The sequence below is a fragment of the Corvus moneduloides genome, chromosome 5 (genome assembly GCF_009650955.1).
Source record: "Corvus moneduloides isolate bCorMon1 chromosome 5, bCorMon1.pri, whole genome shotgun sequence".
Taxonomy (NCBI): Eukaryota; Metazoa; Chordata; class Aves; order Passeriformes; family Corvidae; genus Corvus; species Corvus moneduloides.
This window is the reverse complement of record NC_045480.1, coordinates 8,403,240-8,420,955: the sequence shown is the minus strand read 5'-3', so window position 1 is coordinate 8,420,955 and position 17,716 is coordinate 8,403,240. Positions and strand designations below refer to the sequence as shown.

The following is a 17,716-nucleotide window of genomic DNA, read 5'->3' as shown; positions in this document are numbered from 1 at the left end:
TTTCTCTGGAGATCTTGCAGTTAGAAGATCTTTTCTAGGTCCTTAGGGAGCCCGTCCTTCCCTCAAAAATTGAGGAAGGATAATGAAGGGTATCCAAGATCTAAATTAATCTTTCTGCTTCCCATACTGAATTTCCCCCTTCACTGTTCATTTAAGCCTTGTAAGATTTTACATTCCTGTTTACCAAATGTGGTCCAGTGAGACCTTTTGGACATACTGAGATAATAAATTTCTTGCACTCATACTCCTAAGCTTTGCAAACTGCATTTCTGTAGGTTGCTTACATTGTACACCTGTACTTGCCTAGCTTCTGTTGTTGCAAATTCCTTGGAAAAAAACCCAAAAGAAACGAGAGTGTTTTTCAAGGTATATCACATTTAAATATTTTTAATTACTGTATTAGATACCTGGCATTCGTGCTGCTATAAGGTTCATTAAAATAATCAAATATGGCATATTGGTGGCATATAAGGTGAATAGCAACACTATAGTCCTTTTTGGATAGTTTTAGGGACTTTTGGTGTCTTTTTCAGAGGTAACAAGATTCATACTTTGAGGAAGTCATGGTCATGCAATAAATATGAACACTGTACTAAGTTTCTAAGAAATGTTTACGTGGTTGCTGAGAGTGTTCATGGTTACATGGTTGGAATATAATTTTAGTGTTACATATTTCAGACTAACCATTAAGTGGCAGAAGGTTTCAGTGTCCTGTGGACAAATGGGACATACCATCTTATTCACCTCTGTCTAAGGTGTTTTACTGTCACACACTGACAAATCCATCTTGATGCATTAAACAAATGGATTCAATTTGTCATTCCCATGAGAACAGTAATTCTCCGTTAAACACCAACTGCACTTTAATAGGTGAAAAGAAACACATTCTTGGACAATAAGTAGTTCTCTGGGGCTTTCAAAGATTAGAATAGGCAGTAGAACTATTTGGAGATACACATTTCATTACCCTTGTTTGGTCTCCTTTTCCTAAGCAAATTACTGTAGGAGTCCTGACATACTTTTGCTCGTATGACACGTTAGACTACATCCATCATGAAAATACTTCATCTTCCTCTGAAGCATCAAAAAGAGATCAATGACAGAGGCCAGATAGAAAACAAAGTTTGATCTCAGAGAAGAAATTGAGAGTGATCTTTTAATAAAAAAGTCTGTATTTTTGTTCATGTTGTTTACCCTTCTATACAGGAATATGTCTTTTAGGATTGGAGATGTTGAAGATGAAAAGATTTTTGTGAAATGTTCCTGCTCTCCTTCAGCAGACTTACTTCAGCTAAATATGTATTATGTGCTCTGTTAATATGAATATTATTTTTTAATATGGAGACAAAATGTCACTAAAGTAGAGCACATATATAGTCTTAGTGGGGAGAGATCTCTTTTTCTTCTTTGAGGTAAAGGATGCTTTATCTTTGAAGTAGCTTATTTTTTTTCCAAAATATAGTCCATGCTAATGAGGCAGCTTTCATGTCAACAAATCTACTGTGTACAAGAGCACAAGGAACTGCAAAACAAACTGAAATTAAACCAAAGCAACAATAAAAATACCCCAGAACTTGAAATGTGGGGGGTAAAAAAGCCCTACTATCTTTCCGCATTACAGACAAAGTTGCTGATGATAAATATCAAAATCATCATTTGCAGCTTTTTTGAAAAGCATAAGATGAATTTTGCTGTAGTGTATTCCTTGCAATTCAGTAACATGTATTTGCAATTTGAAAACTAAAGGTTAGTTTAAATTGTTAAGGTATTTTTATCAGAATTGTAGCAATAATTGAGTATTAATAGAAATGGAAGAACATTTTGTATTGGATAGGCATGTAATCTAGAGCAGTATCAACATCCAAAGGGAAAAGCAAAAATAGTAATCTTGCTATATGTGATGTGTTTATTTGTTTAATTTTTTTTTTTTCTGGCAGGTTCCCTTGAAAGTGATTCTCACCACTGGGAAATCATGGGGGTGTATGACAGAATTGCAGGAGATGTAAAGCAGTCATCGGGGATGTTATTCAGTACCCAAACACCTCATTGGCCTGTGCTGATTCCTCACTGAATCACTAGGCAACAGCGCTGCTGGATCTTTCATAAGCACCTAATACTCTGCATGTGAATTTTTTTACTTCATTTTGTCTGTAGCCCTAGGCAACAGCAGTGAGATAAAACTGGTTTTTACCAGTTCATTGTGTTTCCTTTAGCCAAGGTAACCAGCAGGGAGCTGCTTTTGTTCACAGCTAAATTACTACATGTAAGAAATGAAACAAGACAGTATTAACCCTTTGGGAGCATCACAAATTTATTTGAGTTACACAGATGTTTAGACTTTAATGTTAAGTATTTTGTGAAGTGCTTGTGTAAAAACACTTATAAGCTGGCAGTATTGGAACTGGATCAGATGCTTAACTGTTGTGCTCAGCTTATTTTGTATTTTGTGAGTAGAACATTGCTGCTTGGTGTTCATCACATATTAAATGTTCCATTCCTCAGACTTAGAAAAGGAGTTAATGAACCTATTTTTTATCTAGAATTTTGGGACAAGACAGGTAAACAAAACTAGAAGCCTAAATGTATTAAAAATAAGGAGATTGTTGTCAATTCATTTAATTTCAAACTGAATTTGCACAGTAGCCTTAGCATACTTTTGAGGAAATATTACAGTTTTGCCTAATCTACTACTTTTATTACTGACGTAGTGCTAGATACTGTTTAGATAAATTTTAGGACTCAGCCTTATACTTCTTAGGATTCAGGCTTTTACTTCAATGTTTGGATTTTTTATTAATAATTTGTTTTTCTGTGGAGTTTATTCTTCAAATGAGATTTGTTTCATAACATTACTGTTTCACAAATTCTGTCTCTGTGCTTGTGGAATATGAAATTGTCCTCAAAGTCTACTAATTATTCAGTTGCAGTCAAGCACAAAACTTTTAAGAGTTGTTCAATATGTTTCAGCATTAGACACCAAATGATCACAGTAATACAATTTAAATTCTAGAACTGTATGGTTGTAAAGACTTTGCAGCATTTTTAATTTGCATAATTAAATAATTTTACTTTGCACTTGAAGCCATTAAACTATTAAATATTGTTTTCTTATGTTGCTTATTCATCATACATAACCTGTCAGCTGACGTGAGTCAGTAGTTTCTAAAAATTGATTCTTATAAAATTGGCATTGATCATTTAAGCAAAGTCCAAACCTTCTGCATAATAATTGGGGTCAGTGCTTTGGTCGGGGGGTCCAGCCTGCATGGCTGTGACACCGTGCCAGGTCCTGTGAGCAGGGGCCCTGATCTCACCTTTCCAGCAGAGAAGAGGTTGCACAAGTTTTCTTCTGCTTTTTGCTATTTTCAAGCCCTCTGTGTTTGCATTGGCATTGAGTAAGTGTGAAATGTTCTACTGTCTCATCTCTTTCACTCCTCTTGAAGATCTACTGGTTTTGGGACGTCTCTACTAATTAAACCCTGTTTCTCTAAGGCTACTGTATGGAGGAAATCACCATTTTTTTTGTACATTCACAGCTGATTTTCACCTTGTGTATTTTTCTTAGGATGCATACTTTATGATGAGATAGATGGTGTATTTTTTCAAGCCCCAAACAGCACTAGCAATACCCTTCAGCCTAACAAAACCCAAAAACATGCTTAAGAAAAACAAGAGCCTCAATCCACTTGCGTGAATTGACATCTGTTCAAATATGAAGCTACAGATATGCAGAGGTCACCATAAAGAACAAATTTTCAAACACAACCCTTCACAAAAGACTGTCAGTCACAGTTCCCCAGACATGTGCACTTTGTGTAGGTTGTCATACAAGCAGGCAAAGTTAATATTTTATTCTCCTTGTGTCACAGTTTCTTCATGGTTTTAAATTCCCGAAGAGTCAGCTAACAAAAGGAAGAGGGCCAAGCAATAACGCACCACTTTATCACACGTGTCCAAGGCCTCATTCTGTGTACACTAGTATGAGGGCAAAAGGCAAACTGGCATCATTTTGGAGGATTGTTGCTGACCAAGTCTCTAGACTGGGTGAAGTTTGTGTCCTCCCAACTTGCAGGATACACACTATGAACTTGGGATTTCATTCCAGTTCTCCAGATTCTCCAGTAAAGAAACTGAGAAGCTTTCTACACTTGAGAAAGAGTAGTGTTTGCAATTCATTTCCCAATGAGGTCCTCTGGACAAGGCACCAGTTTTACCACACTTGTGTGCTGATCCATGTATAATCATAAAATCTGGGCAGTGCAGTTTTTCCAAACCTTAGTTGAGGTCTGAATCTAAAGAGCCATTATAGGGAAGCAAGGCCAGTCCTGACCACAGATTTCCTCCCAGATAAATACAGGTGAAAATATTCAGTGTTTGATGACTGCCTTGAATTCCTTTGGGTGGCACAATAATTTCACACCATGGAACTCAATACCTTTATTATAATAAATAACCAACTTGTCAGGTTATTTTGGTTCTGCGTGAAAGGGACTTTAAAACATGGTTAGGCTTGAGCAGGAACAATCATAAGAGCACTTTTCCATCCTTAAAGCTCTTGACTTGATCTCTAAAATGATTCGCTTTTCCTCACAACCTGGGAAGAGGTACTGGGAGAGCAAGAAACAAAAACTTCCCTCGGAATTGCAGAACCCCACAGAAGGACTGATTAATGAGCATGGGAAATCACAGAACAGATGAAGAGAGGGAAATAGCTGGTTGTACTTAGTTTCAGATATCCTTTGTGAGCAGGAGTTTCATTAATTGATTCTCTGAACACAGTAATAGCCCCTTTTGAACTGATTTGTGTCTGGGTTTGATTTCAGGTGTGGTTTTGATGGCCTGAATCTTCTCTTAAATCATCTGTAAATCTCTTTGTTTGCCATGTGAAGTAGTGGGGAAAGAGCACTATTTGAAAATACTTTAACTCAGTGTCTGTGGGAAATGGAACAGCTCAGCTGTTTGCTGGTGTTTGCATGTGATGGCATGACCAATACTTCCCTGCTTGCAAATCTTGTAATGTCCTCATACCACTGTGGGACAGCAGGACTCTAATCTTCAATGTTGGTCCAACTTGATAACAACCATAGCTCAAACACTGGCCTCAGATTTTATGTGAGCAGGACATTTTAAGTGTGAGGGGGGAAAAAAGTCTCAGTTTTTGAAAAATGAGAGTAGATTAAGAGATTGAATCTGCTAGAGCACCCAGGACATCATTTGTTCATGTAAATGGTTAAGAAAAAAAACGCTTAAAAATAAACTAATTTTATTTTTTCGAAGTCAACAAAATCTGTTCCTCTCATTTCTTGTTTAATTTTAAAAGGAGGCCAAATAATGGGTTCAAGGTTATATTCTTGTTTTTTGATATATTTCCTCAGTGGCCTAAAACATCTTTTCTTGCTTCACCATTAGAAGATTAGACTGGACAAACCCCTGAGAAACCTCTTTTTGACCTCATAGCTCACCCTACTTTGAGCAGGAGCTTGGACTGGAGACCTCCTGAGGTCCCATCCAACCTGTATTTTGGTCCTGTGTGATTCCTCGGTTAGACAACAGCAATCACCTGGGTGGAAGACAAATCAGAAAATCCCTTCAAACATTCTGCACAAATGCTGCACCACATTAAAGTATATAGTGCCATCCCAGAAGAAGGCCCAGAAATGTTTTGGGCTTGCATCCCTCCTTCCCACCTGTGTTGCCTCATTCTGTGCCAGCATTTACTATATTCCCTGGCTCACAGGCTCACTTTTGGCTGGCATACTTCCTTTTGGTATTAGCACGTTGTCAGAAACATTCAGGGAGTGGAAAGGAATCATTTTTTCTGCCATTCTGCAATGATTTTAGTAGAGAGTGCATCTCTGGGTTTAAAATAAGGTTTAATCATGTCCTGTTTTTGGCTTGCTGGGAAACTTCCCCAGCCTAATAATCAGCTCATCTCTACTGGAGACAACAGCCGCTGTCAGCTGATTCTCTTGAGACATATTTGAAGTGCACTTCTACCACCTGTTTCTGGAAGTCCCTTTTTGGTTATCAAGCTTGTTATTGTCTACTGTAAGTCCAGGCCATTTTTTTGCCCTCTCTGCCTGTGTTTTGAATTGTGGAGGTCCAACTTCTAGCCAATGTTTGCACATTTTTTGTGCACTTTTCCATGTCACCTTCTCCATTCAAGGCTAATTAGTTGGACAATTTTTAGCTTCTTTCTTCCTCAGCTTTTGCTTCTTACACTAATAATTTAATCCACTGCCAACCTTTCCCCTGCACTTCATAGGTATTCTTATTTCTGGTAAAATCTCTCTATTAATTGTCCACAAGTTAAAAAAAAGAATTGTTTGTCTTTTTACCTCTGATCTTTGTACCCTCAGTTCCCCTCCCTCTGCCACTTGGCATGACATTTATGCATTTATGGCATTTTGGAGACTGTTCCCTGGCTAACTATATTTTTACTGTAGTTGTTCATTTCATGATCAATTTTTCCATGCTATCAAAAATTGGCTGTAGAAATCCTCTCTGGTCCCCCCCTCCCCTACACTTTTTGGCAGCTTCATCTGCTGTGCACACTGAATTTGTCGCATCTAATTATTCAAAAGTGTCATGCATTAGGTTACAATCCCATTTTCCAATTTGTGTGTTAAGCAGAGAACTGTATCTACAGGCTCCTGAGAATCAACCTCCATCCTCCCCACAAGTGGCTGCTGCCTGCTACACTGCCTTTCTCTACAGAATTGGCTGAGACAAAATTAAATATCTCTCTGGGTTACTTGGCCTCTTTGCACTGATCCATTAGTCCACATCCAGCTGAGTCCAGGAATTAGTTAATTGCTGATTTATTCTAAATGTCTTATTGGTGTCTGGTTAGGTGAAGAAGACAAGTGTCCTCAGGACTTCTGCCAGATTTTTTTTCTGTCTCTTTGTAACTCTAAGCTATGCCCCAGAGCCGGTTCAGGCTGATGACTGACTTCAAACTGCATGTGAAAGACACCTGTAAGAACTTCATTTCTTCACAACGAAAAAATTCTGCAGCAGTTTGAAAGCTGAGCCACCCTACTCGCCTGCCAGCAATCCCCATCTCTGTTTATCTTCCCATCCATTCACTTGAACCGTGATGTTAAATTAAATAAGCTTCCCAGGGAGGTTTTCCTTTAAATATAATGAGCTTTTGTAGCATATGTGCTGGGAGAAGTCAACATCTTCCCTTGGGGCCTCTGTGGGTCTCAGATGAGGTTAAAAAAGTGTTCTAAATGTTGGGCTGTAGTCAAACTCTCTGGCTGCTTCTGATACTATGGCTTCTGATGGATTTGATTTTTCTTTTGGAGTTGAATTTTTTTAGTCCTTTCACTTCTTATACTTACCCTAAACTTTAACATTCTCCTGACATTATCCATATCCCTTAACACCTTCCATTCCCTGGCAATCAGGTTAATAATCACCTCTTTAATTCATCCTACATCTCCAGTCTGGGCAGACATTTATCATTGTACAACAAACCAAATATTTTTCTGACAACGAGTCATATCTTTCTTTCTGGGAAGCTCTTGAACCCTGTTTATATTGCTTTTGTAGAATTGAAATCTTGCTTTAAATCCTTCTGGCCAACAGGTTTATAATTCAAAAGGATTTTAACACAGTGGAATAGTAGTATAAGATGAATATAAACAAGAGAGGATAAACACAAAGCTTCACACAAAAGCAAAACCAGTTAGCTACTCAAATATAGGCAACATGTTTCCCAAAATATGGGGAACAGCTAGTTAGGTATCAATTTCAGGAAAAGACCTGGGGATTTGAAGGTGTTTGTAGAATGGTCAAGAGTGGTTAACCAATCCCTCCACTCGCTTCAGCCCCAGCAAGGTCTCAGTTGAATGCCCTGCCCAACTTTCAGAAGTGCATTTCAGAAAATAGATGGAGCAACAGGAATCCACAGGAGAGCAACAAGAGTGATCAGAGCTATAGACAATATCACCTGTGAGGAAAGGCTGCAAGAATTTAAGTTGTTTAACCTTGAGAAGACTGAGGAGAAATCTGAAAGAATTCAGTATGAGACGGGCTGTCATAGAGGTGGATAGGCCCCATAGGTCCCCTGGAGATGGAATGCGAAGAGAATGGCTTAAATTTCAGCAAGGTATAACTAGGGAAGATGTTAAACAAGTCTTTCAAAAGAATGCTAGTGATAATTGAACATTTGGATGGACTTGATAGAGCTTTCCAGTATTTATTACTATGCATTTCTAGAACAGGATTGACAAATACACATCACAATATACTTATGCTACTTTGATCCTTCTTCAGGCCAGGGGCAGAGGCTGAGCAGACCATTAGGATCCTTTCCAACCCCAGTTCTGCCTTCAGAGAATGGCACATACAGCAAGAGAATTGGCTCTCAATGACACCAGCAAATCAGACTCCCAGTTTACGTCCCCAGTGCAAAATGAGGATGCTTCCAGTACGATGCGTGTTACTAGTTCGGGGCAGACTCTGTACTGTGTAAGAGGAAATAAAGCTCCTGCCATTCCTCTCTTTGAAGCTGGCCCTTGGGGACAGGAGTAGAAGGGACCACCAGAGATCCTTTCCAACCTCAATTATTCTCTAAGTAGCCTCCAGTAGTGGAAGTGAAGCACTCTGCTTTTTGGCTGGGTCATTCCCAGCTAGCATCCCACCTGGTCTAGCTCTGCAGTCTGTCTGGATGACAGTGCCAGGTTCTTATTTGCCTCAGAGAAAGAGCCCATAATGGTGTTTTTTAATCACTGGAGTTTTACTGGGAGAGAGAAAACTGGAGTTTTCTGATGAAGTCTGTCTCAACTAGTGCAGATGGATTTTTCTTCCTACTGAAACAAAACAGTTAAGTTCTGACCTGCCCTTTATCTTTAAAGAATTTTAATCTTTTGATCAAGCAAAAAATAGTGGTGTTCAAACTCTCTAAACTTTGTTGTTTCCCTGTCTCCCCACGTATCTTCCTACTTGCCAGTGACCGTTCATTGCCAATTCCTTATGGATAACATGTTACAGGAACGACTGCATCAATGTGTTGCTGAGCAAGCTTTATTGGCACCTTGGAAATGGGGCACATCTTGATCCAAAAGCTCTGGACAGGGTTGGTGATCACTGGCTGAGGACTGGTGACAGAACTCCTCTCCATAGTTCTCAAGGAGGCACCTTCAGCTGGGTGAGTTAAAACTCCCACGTACTTGCACTGGGAACTTTTATCTCTATCTTTGTCCGTGACTTGCTTCTCAGCTGGTTGAGGTTTTGATACATTCCCTTACCCAGGGTCACCCTTTTTAAATGTAGCATATTAATATATATGTATATAACATATACATAACTCTGTGGTTGTTTAAACGTAGCAATGTACAAATTAGGGTCTTTTCTCTGAAACAAGTTACAAGATCAGTAAGTCATAAGACAGAAAACAGTTCCCAGGTTGATTTGCAGACAGCTCCTTAAGACTGACCAAAGTTTGTATTCATCAGACTTCCATCAGAAATTACTGGCTTTTTTTCCATGTTGTGAAACACCTGAATTTCTTAAAATATTATTTCCACATATCCTAATATGTTTAAGGTACACAGTTTTGGCTTCAGAGGTAATTGTTCCCTCTGCTTCAATTCTGAGGAAGACATGCCTGTGTAACCTGCAAGCTCAAATCACAAAATGGGCGTAAAAGCTCATAGTCCCAAATATTCCTTCTGGTGCATTTGATAGAGCTCATCACTGTGAGGCATCTACACATTGATATTTTCTGACTGAAGACTCTTTTCAGAACTATTGCTGTCAGTTCATTTGGGAGCTTGAAAATAGCAAAACCACACATGTGACTTACTCAAAGGTAAGCGTGAGCATGGATCCTTTGAAAGCCCTCAGCACCTGGCAGGCATGATCAGGAATATGTTGGCTTTTGTGTAGTAAGTGCACCTTACCCTTGAGGTTGGCCATAAAGTCTGTTTGTGTATCCCAGCCCACCCCAGCACCACCCTCCATTTCCTGCTCTTGTTCTTGCTGTCCATCCTTGCCACGCAGGGAGCAGTGATCCGCTGAGCTGGGCAGTTTATCTTTGCTTATCTCTAAGTCCAGCTTGGGTCAAATGAACTTGTGACCCCTCTTTTCATCAGCTGCTAGTATGAGGATTACTCAGCCTGACAGGAGTAGCAGGAGCTGGCAGACTGTTGGTGTCACACAGCGCTTTTAGAAACAGGTATACACTCAGCACTCCACAAAATGCCTAAGACCTGTCCCTTGTTTGCCAGTCCTCTGAATATCCAAGTAGCCTGCTCAAAACCTGTGCACAGGGAAGTGATGGATTCTGTCCCTCTGGAGTTTAAGTGCCAACTTCTGGAATTCATTTTGTGACTGATATCCATGGTGTTTCGTTCTAACACTGAGGAGGCTGTTCCTTTCTTCAAAAGGCAGTCAGAGCAATGGACATTGCTGCTGCTCCTGTCCTTTTATCTGCAAAATGTAGGAAACCTTTCTCCCTGAAAGACTTTCAACATCCACCACCTGCAGGAATGCACAAATCACCAGATTACAGGATGTTCTGCTGAGGAGCTTTCTGTGGTCCCTCTTGGGACTGGCCACTGCATTTGAACTAATAAATATTTGCTCTGAGAGAGAGACAGAAAAAAAAAAAGAAGAAGAAGGAGAAGAAAGAAAATACAAAAAAAGAGCAAAAGAGCATGACTGTCCAGCCTCCAAGTTACTGCATTCCACAGAAAAGCCTGGACTCTGTCTCTTCTTCAATCCAGGTAATGCTTCATGTTTCTAAACATGTCTTTGCCATAGGTACACCCCAGTGAAATTTATGCCTTTTGCCCTTGGGCTGGAAGGCTTTTCACTTTTTTCATCGCTCCTGCATTATGGATCCTCCATGTCCTTCTTCATGCTCCACACCGGTGGTACAGAGCCAGGAATGCACTTTCTTGTCCCTGCTTCCCCTCCATCATCTTCTGACTCAGGGGAGGGCATTTAAACTATGTCGGCATTTATGTGATGTCTTGGCCTTAAAACTCATTTCTAGTTTCCTCATATTTCTGTTATTTCAATAAATTATCGTAGCAGCAGGTGTTATTCACTCCCCATCCCACTCTACCTCCTGCTTTTTTTGGTCATTGATACTTTTGTACCTAACAGTTGCCAATAACATTTTTTTACTTCTTACTCCAAGGACATTCATCCTCAGCAACAGCAGTCTCTTTTTATACTTGTGGTATTTTTATTTTATTTCCAAATCTGCCAGCTTAAAGCATTGTCCTGTTTGTGGTGCAGTTAAACACATTAGTCATAGGGAGGAAACTGTGGAATTGAAATCCTTTTACTGCCTACATGAACCTCACACTGTAGGCTAAGTGTTTAATCTGCAGATATTTCCTTTTCCTGCCATGGAGAAATGGGGAAGTAAGCCATTGAATTGCCTGGTTCATAAAGCCATTGGACTAAAACTCAGTTTTGAAAACACTTCTTGATATGCAGTTGAAAAAATGTGGGTTCTCTTCCCCAAAAACTAGTGATATGACAGAATTCAGCAGATAAAACAGAGGCTAAAGAAAACCTGCATGGAAAAGACTCAATTCAGAAGGTATGGAAGTGCTATAAGGAAGTCTCTGTTTTTCTGCTTCCCGTAATTAAGGAACAGGAAAGTTTTGAACCCTTTGGTACTGATAACTGAACTTGGCCATCACTGCAGGGATCCAAGATCTCAAGCCTGCTTCATAATTTTAGCATCTGCAAGAGGTTTAGAGAAGAACCACAATTTAGAGCAGCCCTCCCAGTGTGTGTCTTGAAGTGCACCATGATTTCTTGCCTCAGGTTGTTCGAAATTTCGTCTGAGCCATCTGTCTACCACTACTCTTCCAGACAACTTAGTGCTTAAAGGCCAAGGCATTCCTCCTCACAGTGTGTGCTGGGATAGATCTCAATTTTTACTTACAGAGAATCAAGGTTTTCAGATCACTTCCTTTTGGAGTGGTCAGTGGTGCTCTTGTTCCATTAGGCTACGGCACAGTACTGTGAAAATGCAGCTTCTGGCAGTGCTGGCAGTCAGGACACAAGCATGAAACCATTACCAAGGCAGGCTGTATCAAACATTTTATGGGAAGTGGCCTTATATTTCTGTTTATTTCTGTTTTCCTTAGAATCTGACATGCCTTGTCTGTAAAGACTGTTCTTGAGTCACTTGCACAGAATGTGGTCTTTGATATCTACCACAAAAGACTCCAGTGCCAGAGCCACACAGATTCTTCACCTCTTTGTAAACTACATCAAACCAGCCCCTTTGAAGATCTGGCATTGTAATAATTGGGATGGTTTGTGCGTAGAACTTCATAAATAGGTTTTATTAGGCTGAGCAGGATAGACAAAATGCTTGGCATTTACAATTTAAATGTCTAACTCTGGTAGCAATCCCAGAAATAATAATTAACTAGAAACTAAATGGCTTTCTTTAATTAAAACATTTTGCCAGGAAAATAACACTGATAGCTACTTCACTTCCAAGGGTCACTATATTGAGTTTCAGCAAATGCCTCCACACCCATGACAAGAGCTCAGTCTCAGTGCAGTTTGGGTGGCTCGGTGTTGTTGGAACAACAGAGAGCACAGCATGAGCTGCAGGAGCCACTTGGGAAGGTGACTGCTCCAGGGAAGGTCCTGTGGGAAGCTCTGCACTGTTACTGCCCTACTGTAACACCTCCTGCAGACTCACAGACCCAGAGGAATCCCTTTAAAGTGTCACTCCTTGGGTATTCCTGAAGGAAACAGGTGAAGAGGGGCAAAGATAGTGTAGCCCATCTCTTAAAGTGCATGCAGTGGGCAGAGGTAACCCCACCATGTGTTTGGGAGCTGCATGCTGAGGATGCTTTGCAGCTGCAGACACTCTGGGTTAGAGTATCTTGTTCAGAGCAAGAATCACCAGTGAAAGTGGCTTGAACTTGCCAGCTCTGCAGCATGAAAATCACACAACTTTTATTAGCTCATTAGCTGTAGAATGAATGTAAAGAGATTTGTGTGACATTCTCTAATTTAGTGGAAGGGGAACAAAGAAACAATCTTAAACATTGTTCCTTACTTTGACCTCGTGTTTCACCTAACACAGATTTTCTACAGTACCAGACAGCACAGCAAGCGAAGCTCTCTGGGCAGCCACCTGTGTACTCGCAGAATGAGCTCTACAGCCTCCAATTTTGTGTAGCTTTTTACATATAGGGAGTATGAGGCTATTGCACATCAATGGTAAAATAATTCTTCAGTTTAAACACGCAACTCTTAAAAATAGTTTTCTGAGAATGAGTTTTTGAGTACAGGAAGGAAAGCAAGACACACTAAGAAACATTATTCTATGCTGGCATGCTCTAAGTATATTAAGTTTACAGCTCTTACCCATCTGACACGGTCTTTTGTAGGGCCTGAGCTTCTGTGCTGTTTTCCCTTTAGACTTCTTTACATATGCAAAAATACTGAAAATCTGTGTGGAAGCTCTGGTGACAAACCCTTTGAGACTATGACATGATGAAGGAACAAGCCATCTCAATGAATAATTTTGCAGTTTATTAGCATAGTGAAGTGTTTTGATTACTTTTGCTTAAGTGAATAACAAAGGAGCCGTTTTATCATGTACCCTGCTCATTTCACTATTATTTGTCCTATTGAAAACCATCTTTTTTTTTTCAATTAGCCATAAGCATAGCACATTCTTAGGACCAGAGGTGTTATGACACTGATATTAATTAAAAGGCTACTATAGAAATAATAGATACCCATGTGATTGAGCTGTGCTTCTCAGATGTTCAGAGTCTAGGAAAACAAACAATCCCAGAGGGGGAAAGGATATTTATATTTTAGTCTTCATTACTTGCAAGTGCTCAAGCTACCTGTGTGACTTGTTCGTGTTTGCCATGCAAACAGAATATAATAAACCTTAATGGCTCAGCACAGGAGTAAGGAAGAAGACGACAATATTTCTTACCTCTCCAGCTTAACTCTCCCAAAGCACTGCTCGCAGCCTGGCTGGGCTCACTTCAAACACAGGCTGTCTCAAATGATAGTAGATCCTCATGTTTAGCCAGCTGAATCATGTCCTTTGTGTTTCTAGAGGGCATTGCTGTTCATATCAAAATCTATTGTGTTTCTGTTAGAAGGAGTGTTAAAAAAACAGCATCTGCCTTCACTAAATGCACTATTTCTGCAAGTCACAAGGAGGGAATCTTGCCAGGCTGCTCAAAATCTCAAATACTGATTTTAAACTCTGTAATAGAGCTGAAGTATGACGGGGAATTGCAGTTCTCCTCCCCATGGCCAGACTGAAGGGGATGGTGTGAGATAATCCTAGGTGTATTAATTGACATTTAGGAGACTAATACTACAATGATAAAAAGTTCAGGTTAGCATCAGTGAGAAACACCTCAGCCTTGTGAAAATTTAATAGGCTATCATGGATATTTTCTGCAGTTTAATGTACCCAAGTGCCAGCCATACAAATTTTTCCTGTCTGGGAACCAAACTGGAAAGTTTTCACACTATTGTATTTGTAGAAACTAGTTGTCAGTTTGATTTTTTTTTTCCTCTTTTCCTTTTTTTTGTTTTTCCTTATTTTTAATTTTTTTTAATTTGCTCACCCTTTTTTCAGTTCCTCACCTTTCCCAGGACACTGATGTCCCATCTAACATTATCTGAAACAGAATCTGATGAACAGAGCTACCTTTTTTCTTCTGTGCCTTAACCCCTACAAAACTTAACGCCAATGAAGGTACTGATAGGTCAGTGTAATTCTCCTTGTCATTTGAGTTTCATTCACTACACTTGGCAATGCTAAAGGATGATCTCCAGTTGGGTTCTTTCTTACAGTGGATTCAGTGGGAGAGGTGGGTGTATAATATACATTCTTAAGAGGAAAAAAGGTATCTTCATTACAGAAATATATGTATTTTAGAGTTTTTATATGAATTGACATGCATACAGGCTAATATTAATATTTTAGACCTCATTCTTACATTAGAGAGTATTTTGAACAGAATGCTAATCTTTGCAATGTGAGGCAGAATCAGAGTGTGTTTTTTTCCCCTGTGATTAACCTTGAAGTTATTTTAGGTGGTATTTTTCTGGATGTCCTGCACTGAAACAAGAGGAAGAATTTCTTCTCTATCATGCCCTTGTCTCTCTATATCCATGATGGGATGTACCCACAGTGGTGGGTGCAGAGCAGGGCAGGCAGAGCCCTGCTGCCCCTGCACACTCCATGCATTCAGCTTTCAGAGGCATGGCAGAAAGTCCCCTGGGTTTGGAGCCTCTCACCCACCTTCTGGGCTGGAGTAAAAATTCAGCTGTTTGTGCAGTTTTGACATTCAGCATGAGTTCTTTATTCAAGGCACAGGGCTTTTGTCAGACCAAAGCAATCCAGCTTGGATTGCTCAGCTCCTCTATCCACGGGAAAAAAAAAAAAAAGAAAAAGGAAACCAGTATCTGAAAAGAGCATCCTGAATTCATTTTCTGGAGTGATCTTTTTGGGTTTGGAGGCTTGACCTTCCCTTCTAATGACTCTCTAACAGCTTTGAGACACCTCGTGCTTTAAGAGCAGGAGGAGAAGCTCATCACTGGTGGGACACCAGAACAGAGAGTTCTCTACCTTCCACACTTGGCAAAGGCCAAGAACAGCATTTGTAACCATTTACTCATCCCTCCCTCAAACATTCTTTGATGATTTGATGATTCCCAAGGCGGGGGAAAGATCCATCCCTCCAGCTTGATGGGTCCTGGTCCAGCACTGAATCCTCTTCCCATTGATGCTCCGCCCAAATATCTTCCTACTGCACATTACTTAGAGGTTTTTTTAACGGTCTGCTGACTTCTAGCATTTCTTTCTCTTCCTTAAAGTGTTCCTAAAGAAGTTACAACCTGTAAGACTTAAGCATTTACTTTTTTCTTTTCTTTTTCTTTACATTTCCACAAAGTAAAAAGCACAAAAAGCCAATTTCATCATGCAGATCAGTCTCTCCTGTTCTTGAGAAACAAGGTCTCTTCAGCTTAGAGGGATGTAGGAGCTTCTGTTTTTACAAGTAAGTCCAGCAGATGTAAACCAAAGTGGCCTCTAAACAACAGAATTGAATAAATGGTTTTTAATGGTTATTATTCGGGGTTGCTGCAAGATCAAATATGAGTGACAACATAGAAGAAATAAAGAGGAGTGAAAGGTAATTCAGTTTGCTGTAGTGTTCCTTTCTTCCATTCCACTTCTCTCTCTGCAGAGAAACACAAAGCAGCTGTTTATTCTTTTCCTACTCTCTCAGTTCTTTCCAATCTAGGTAAAAAATCTAAGTAATTAGACTATAATATAAATGCTGGTGGTGAGCAATTGATTTTCACACTTCTCTGTAGCAGATGGAACCATAGTGCAGATAACCAGCGCAGTTGCACCACACTAATGACCACCTGAGTTTTCACAAGTAATTTGTCTTTACTGCAGCATAAAACCTTTGATTTTTTAACAACCAGGAACATATTTCCCTGTTAAGGCTTTAAGCTTTGGTGACTGAATGCAACCATTTACCTTTAAAGCCTCAATGAATATCTGCTGAAAAAAATGATAGTTTGTCCTTCAGCTTCCCCGAGTCCTCTGGTGCAATTAAGCTCCTCTACAGAGGCATCATGTTAGGATTTATCTCACCTTAGGTATTTCTAGGATAGACATCTACTGCTGGGTAGTCTAGACATGTCTTGGACTGGTCATTAATGGAGAGAAGTAAGCACTTTTTGGAGCATGATTCACCTGACCTTACCTTTGATGTCCAGATGAGAAGATCCATGTTTCTACAATACTCATTCCTCTTCTGTTATAACAGACATCAGGTGCTGGATTTACTTTATTGACTTTGCAAATGCAGTCAAGCACAGAAAAGAATGAAAACCTACCATGAAGAATTAATAGGCTGATTTCCTGACAAATTTGGGCAGTAGTGTTGTAAATAGCTGCAATAATGGTAATCTTTGGGACAGGACACCCTCACCTTCACCCTCATGAGGATTTCGTATATATTAAAATGGAAGGGGAGGTAACTGTGGTACTTACATTTGTGTAACAGAGGATGGTGGGGGGTGTTGTGAACCAAGGAAATGCTTAAGGGAGTCACAAGAGAAATGTGGCAGAAAGCTCTGTGAAAGACTCGACAGATGAAAGAAACTTCATGTTGACTCCTGCAGGCCCTCAGGAGCACTCCAAGCAGACTCTGGCAATAGACTCTGAGCAGACGTGTGAGAGCTTTTCATCAGCCTGGCAGGTGGTGGTGGTGGTGGGATGTCCTGTGAAAGGGAATTGCTGCTGGAGCAGAAACGCAGCCTGGAGCAGGGTCTGAGTGTCTGGCCACATGAGCACACTCACCCTGCACTGCTGCAAGTGCATTGTCACCCAAGTACACCCAACTCAATGTACCCAGTCACCTGAGTCTGAAATAAATGAGGCACAACATAAGGCACAGGGTCACAGAACCTTTGTTGCTGCTGGTCAGCCCTTGCTGCTGAGACACGTGTAGGGAGGTCCCATTTATGTCTCCTGGTGAAGCCTAGATACTAAATCACCCCAACCCCTGCAGCTGTAGGGACACAGGGAAGACTGGAGGAAAGCCAGAGGCCCCCAGAACTTGCCACAGCACCATTTACTCAGCCTACCTGATTGACAAAACCCAGCCAGCAGCAAGGAGCTGCACAGGAAAGCAGTGGGCTTGTGGTGGAGAGTGGTGGG

The 17,716-nt window shown here is 40.3% G+C and overlaps 1 protein-coding gene across 1 annotated transcript in view; it reads left to right on the top strand.

Moving 5' to 3' along the window:
* Positions 1 to 3,496, top strand: part of POLN (DNA polymerase nu) — a gene marked incomplete at its 5' end in the record, with an annotated part of 81,410 nt that extends 77,914 nt beyond the window's left edge. Inside the window, one exon of the mRNA XM_032109526.1 lies at positions 1,938 to 3,496. Within this exon, the coding sequence (XP_031965417.1) occupies positions 1,938 to 2,006 (69 nt within the window). The remainder of the gene's footprint in view (positions 1 to 1,937) is intronic.
* Positions 3,497 to 17,716: the final 14,220 nt, after the last annotated feature.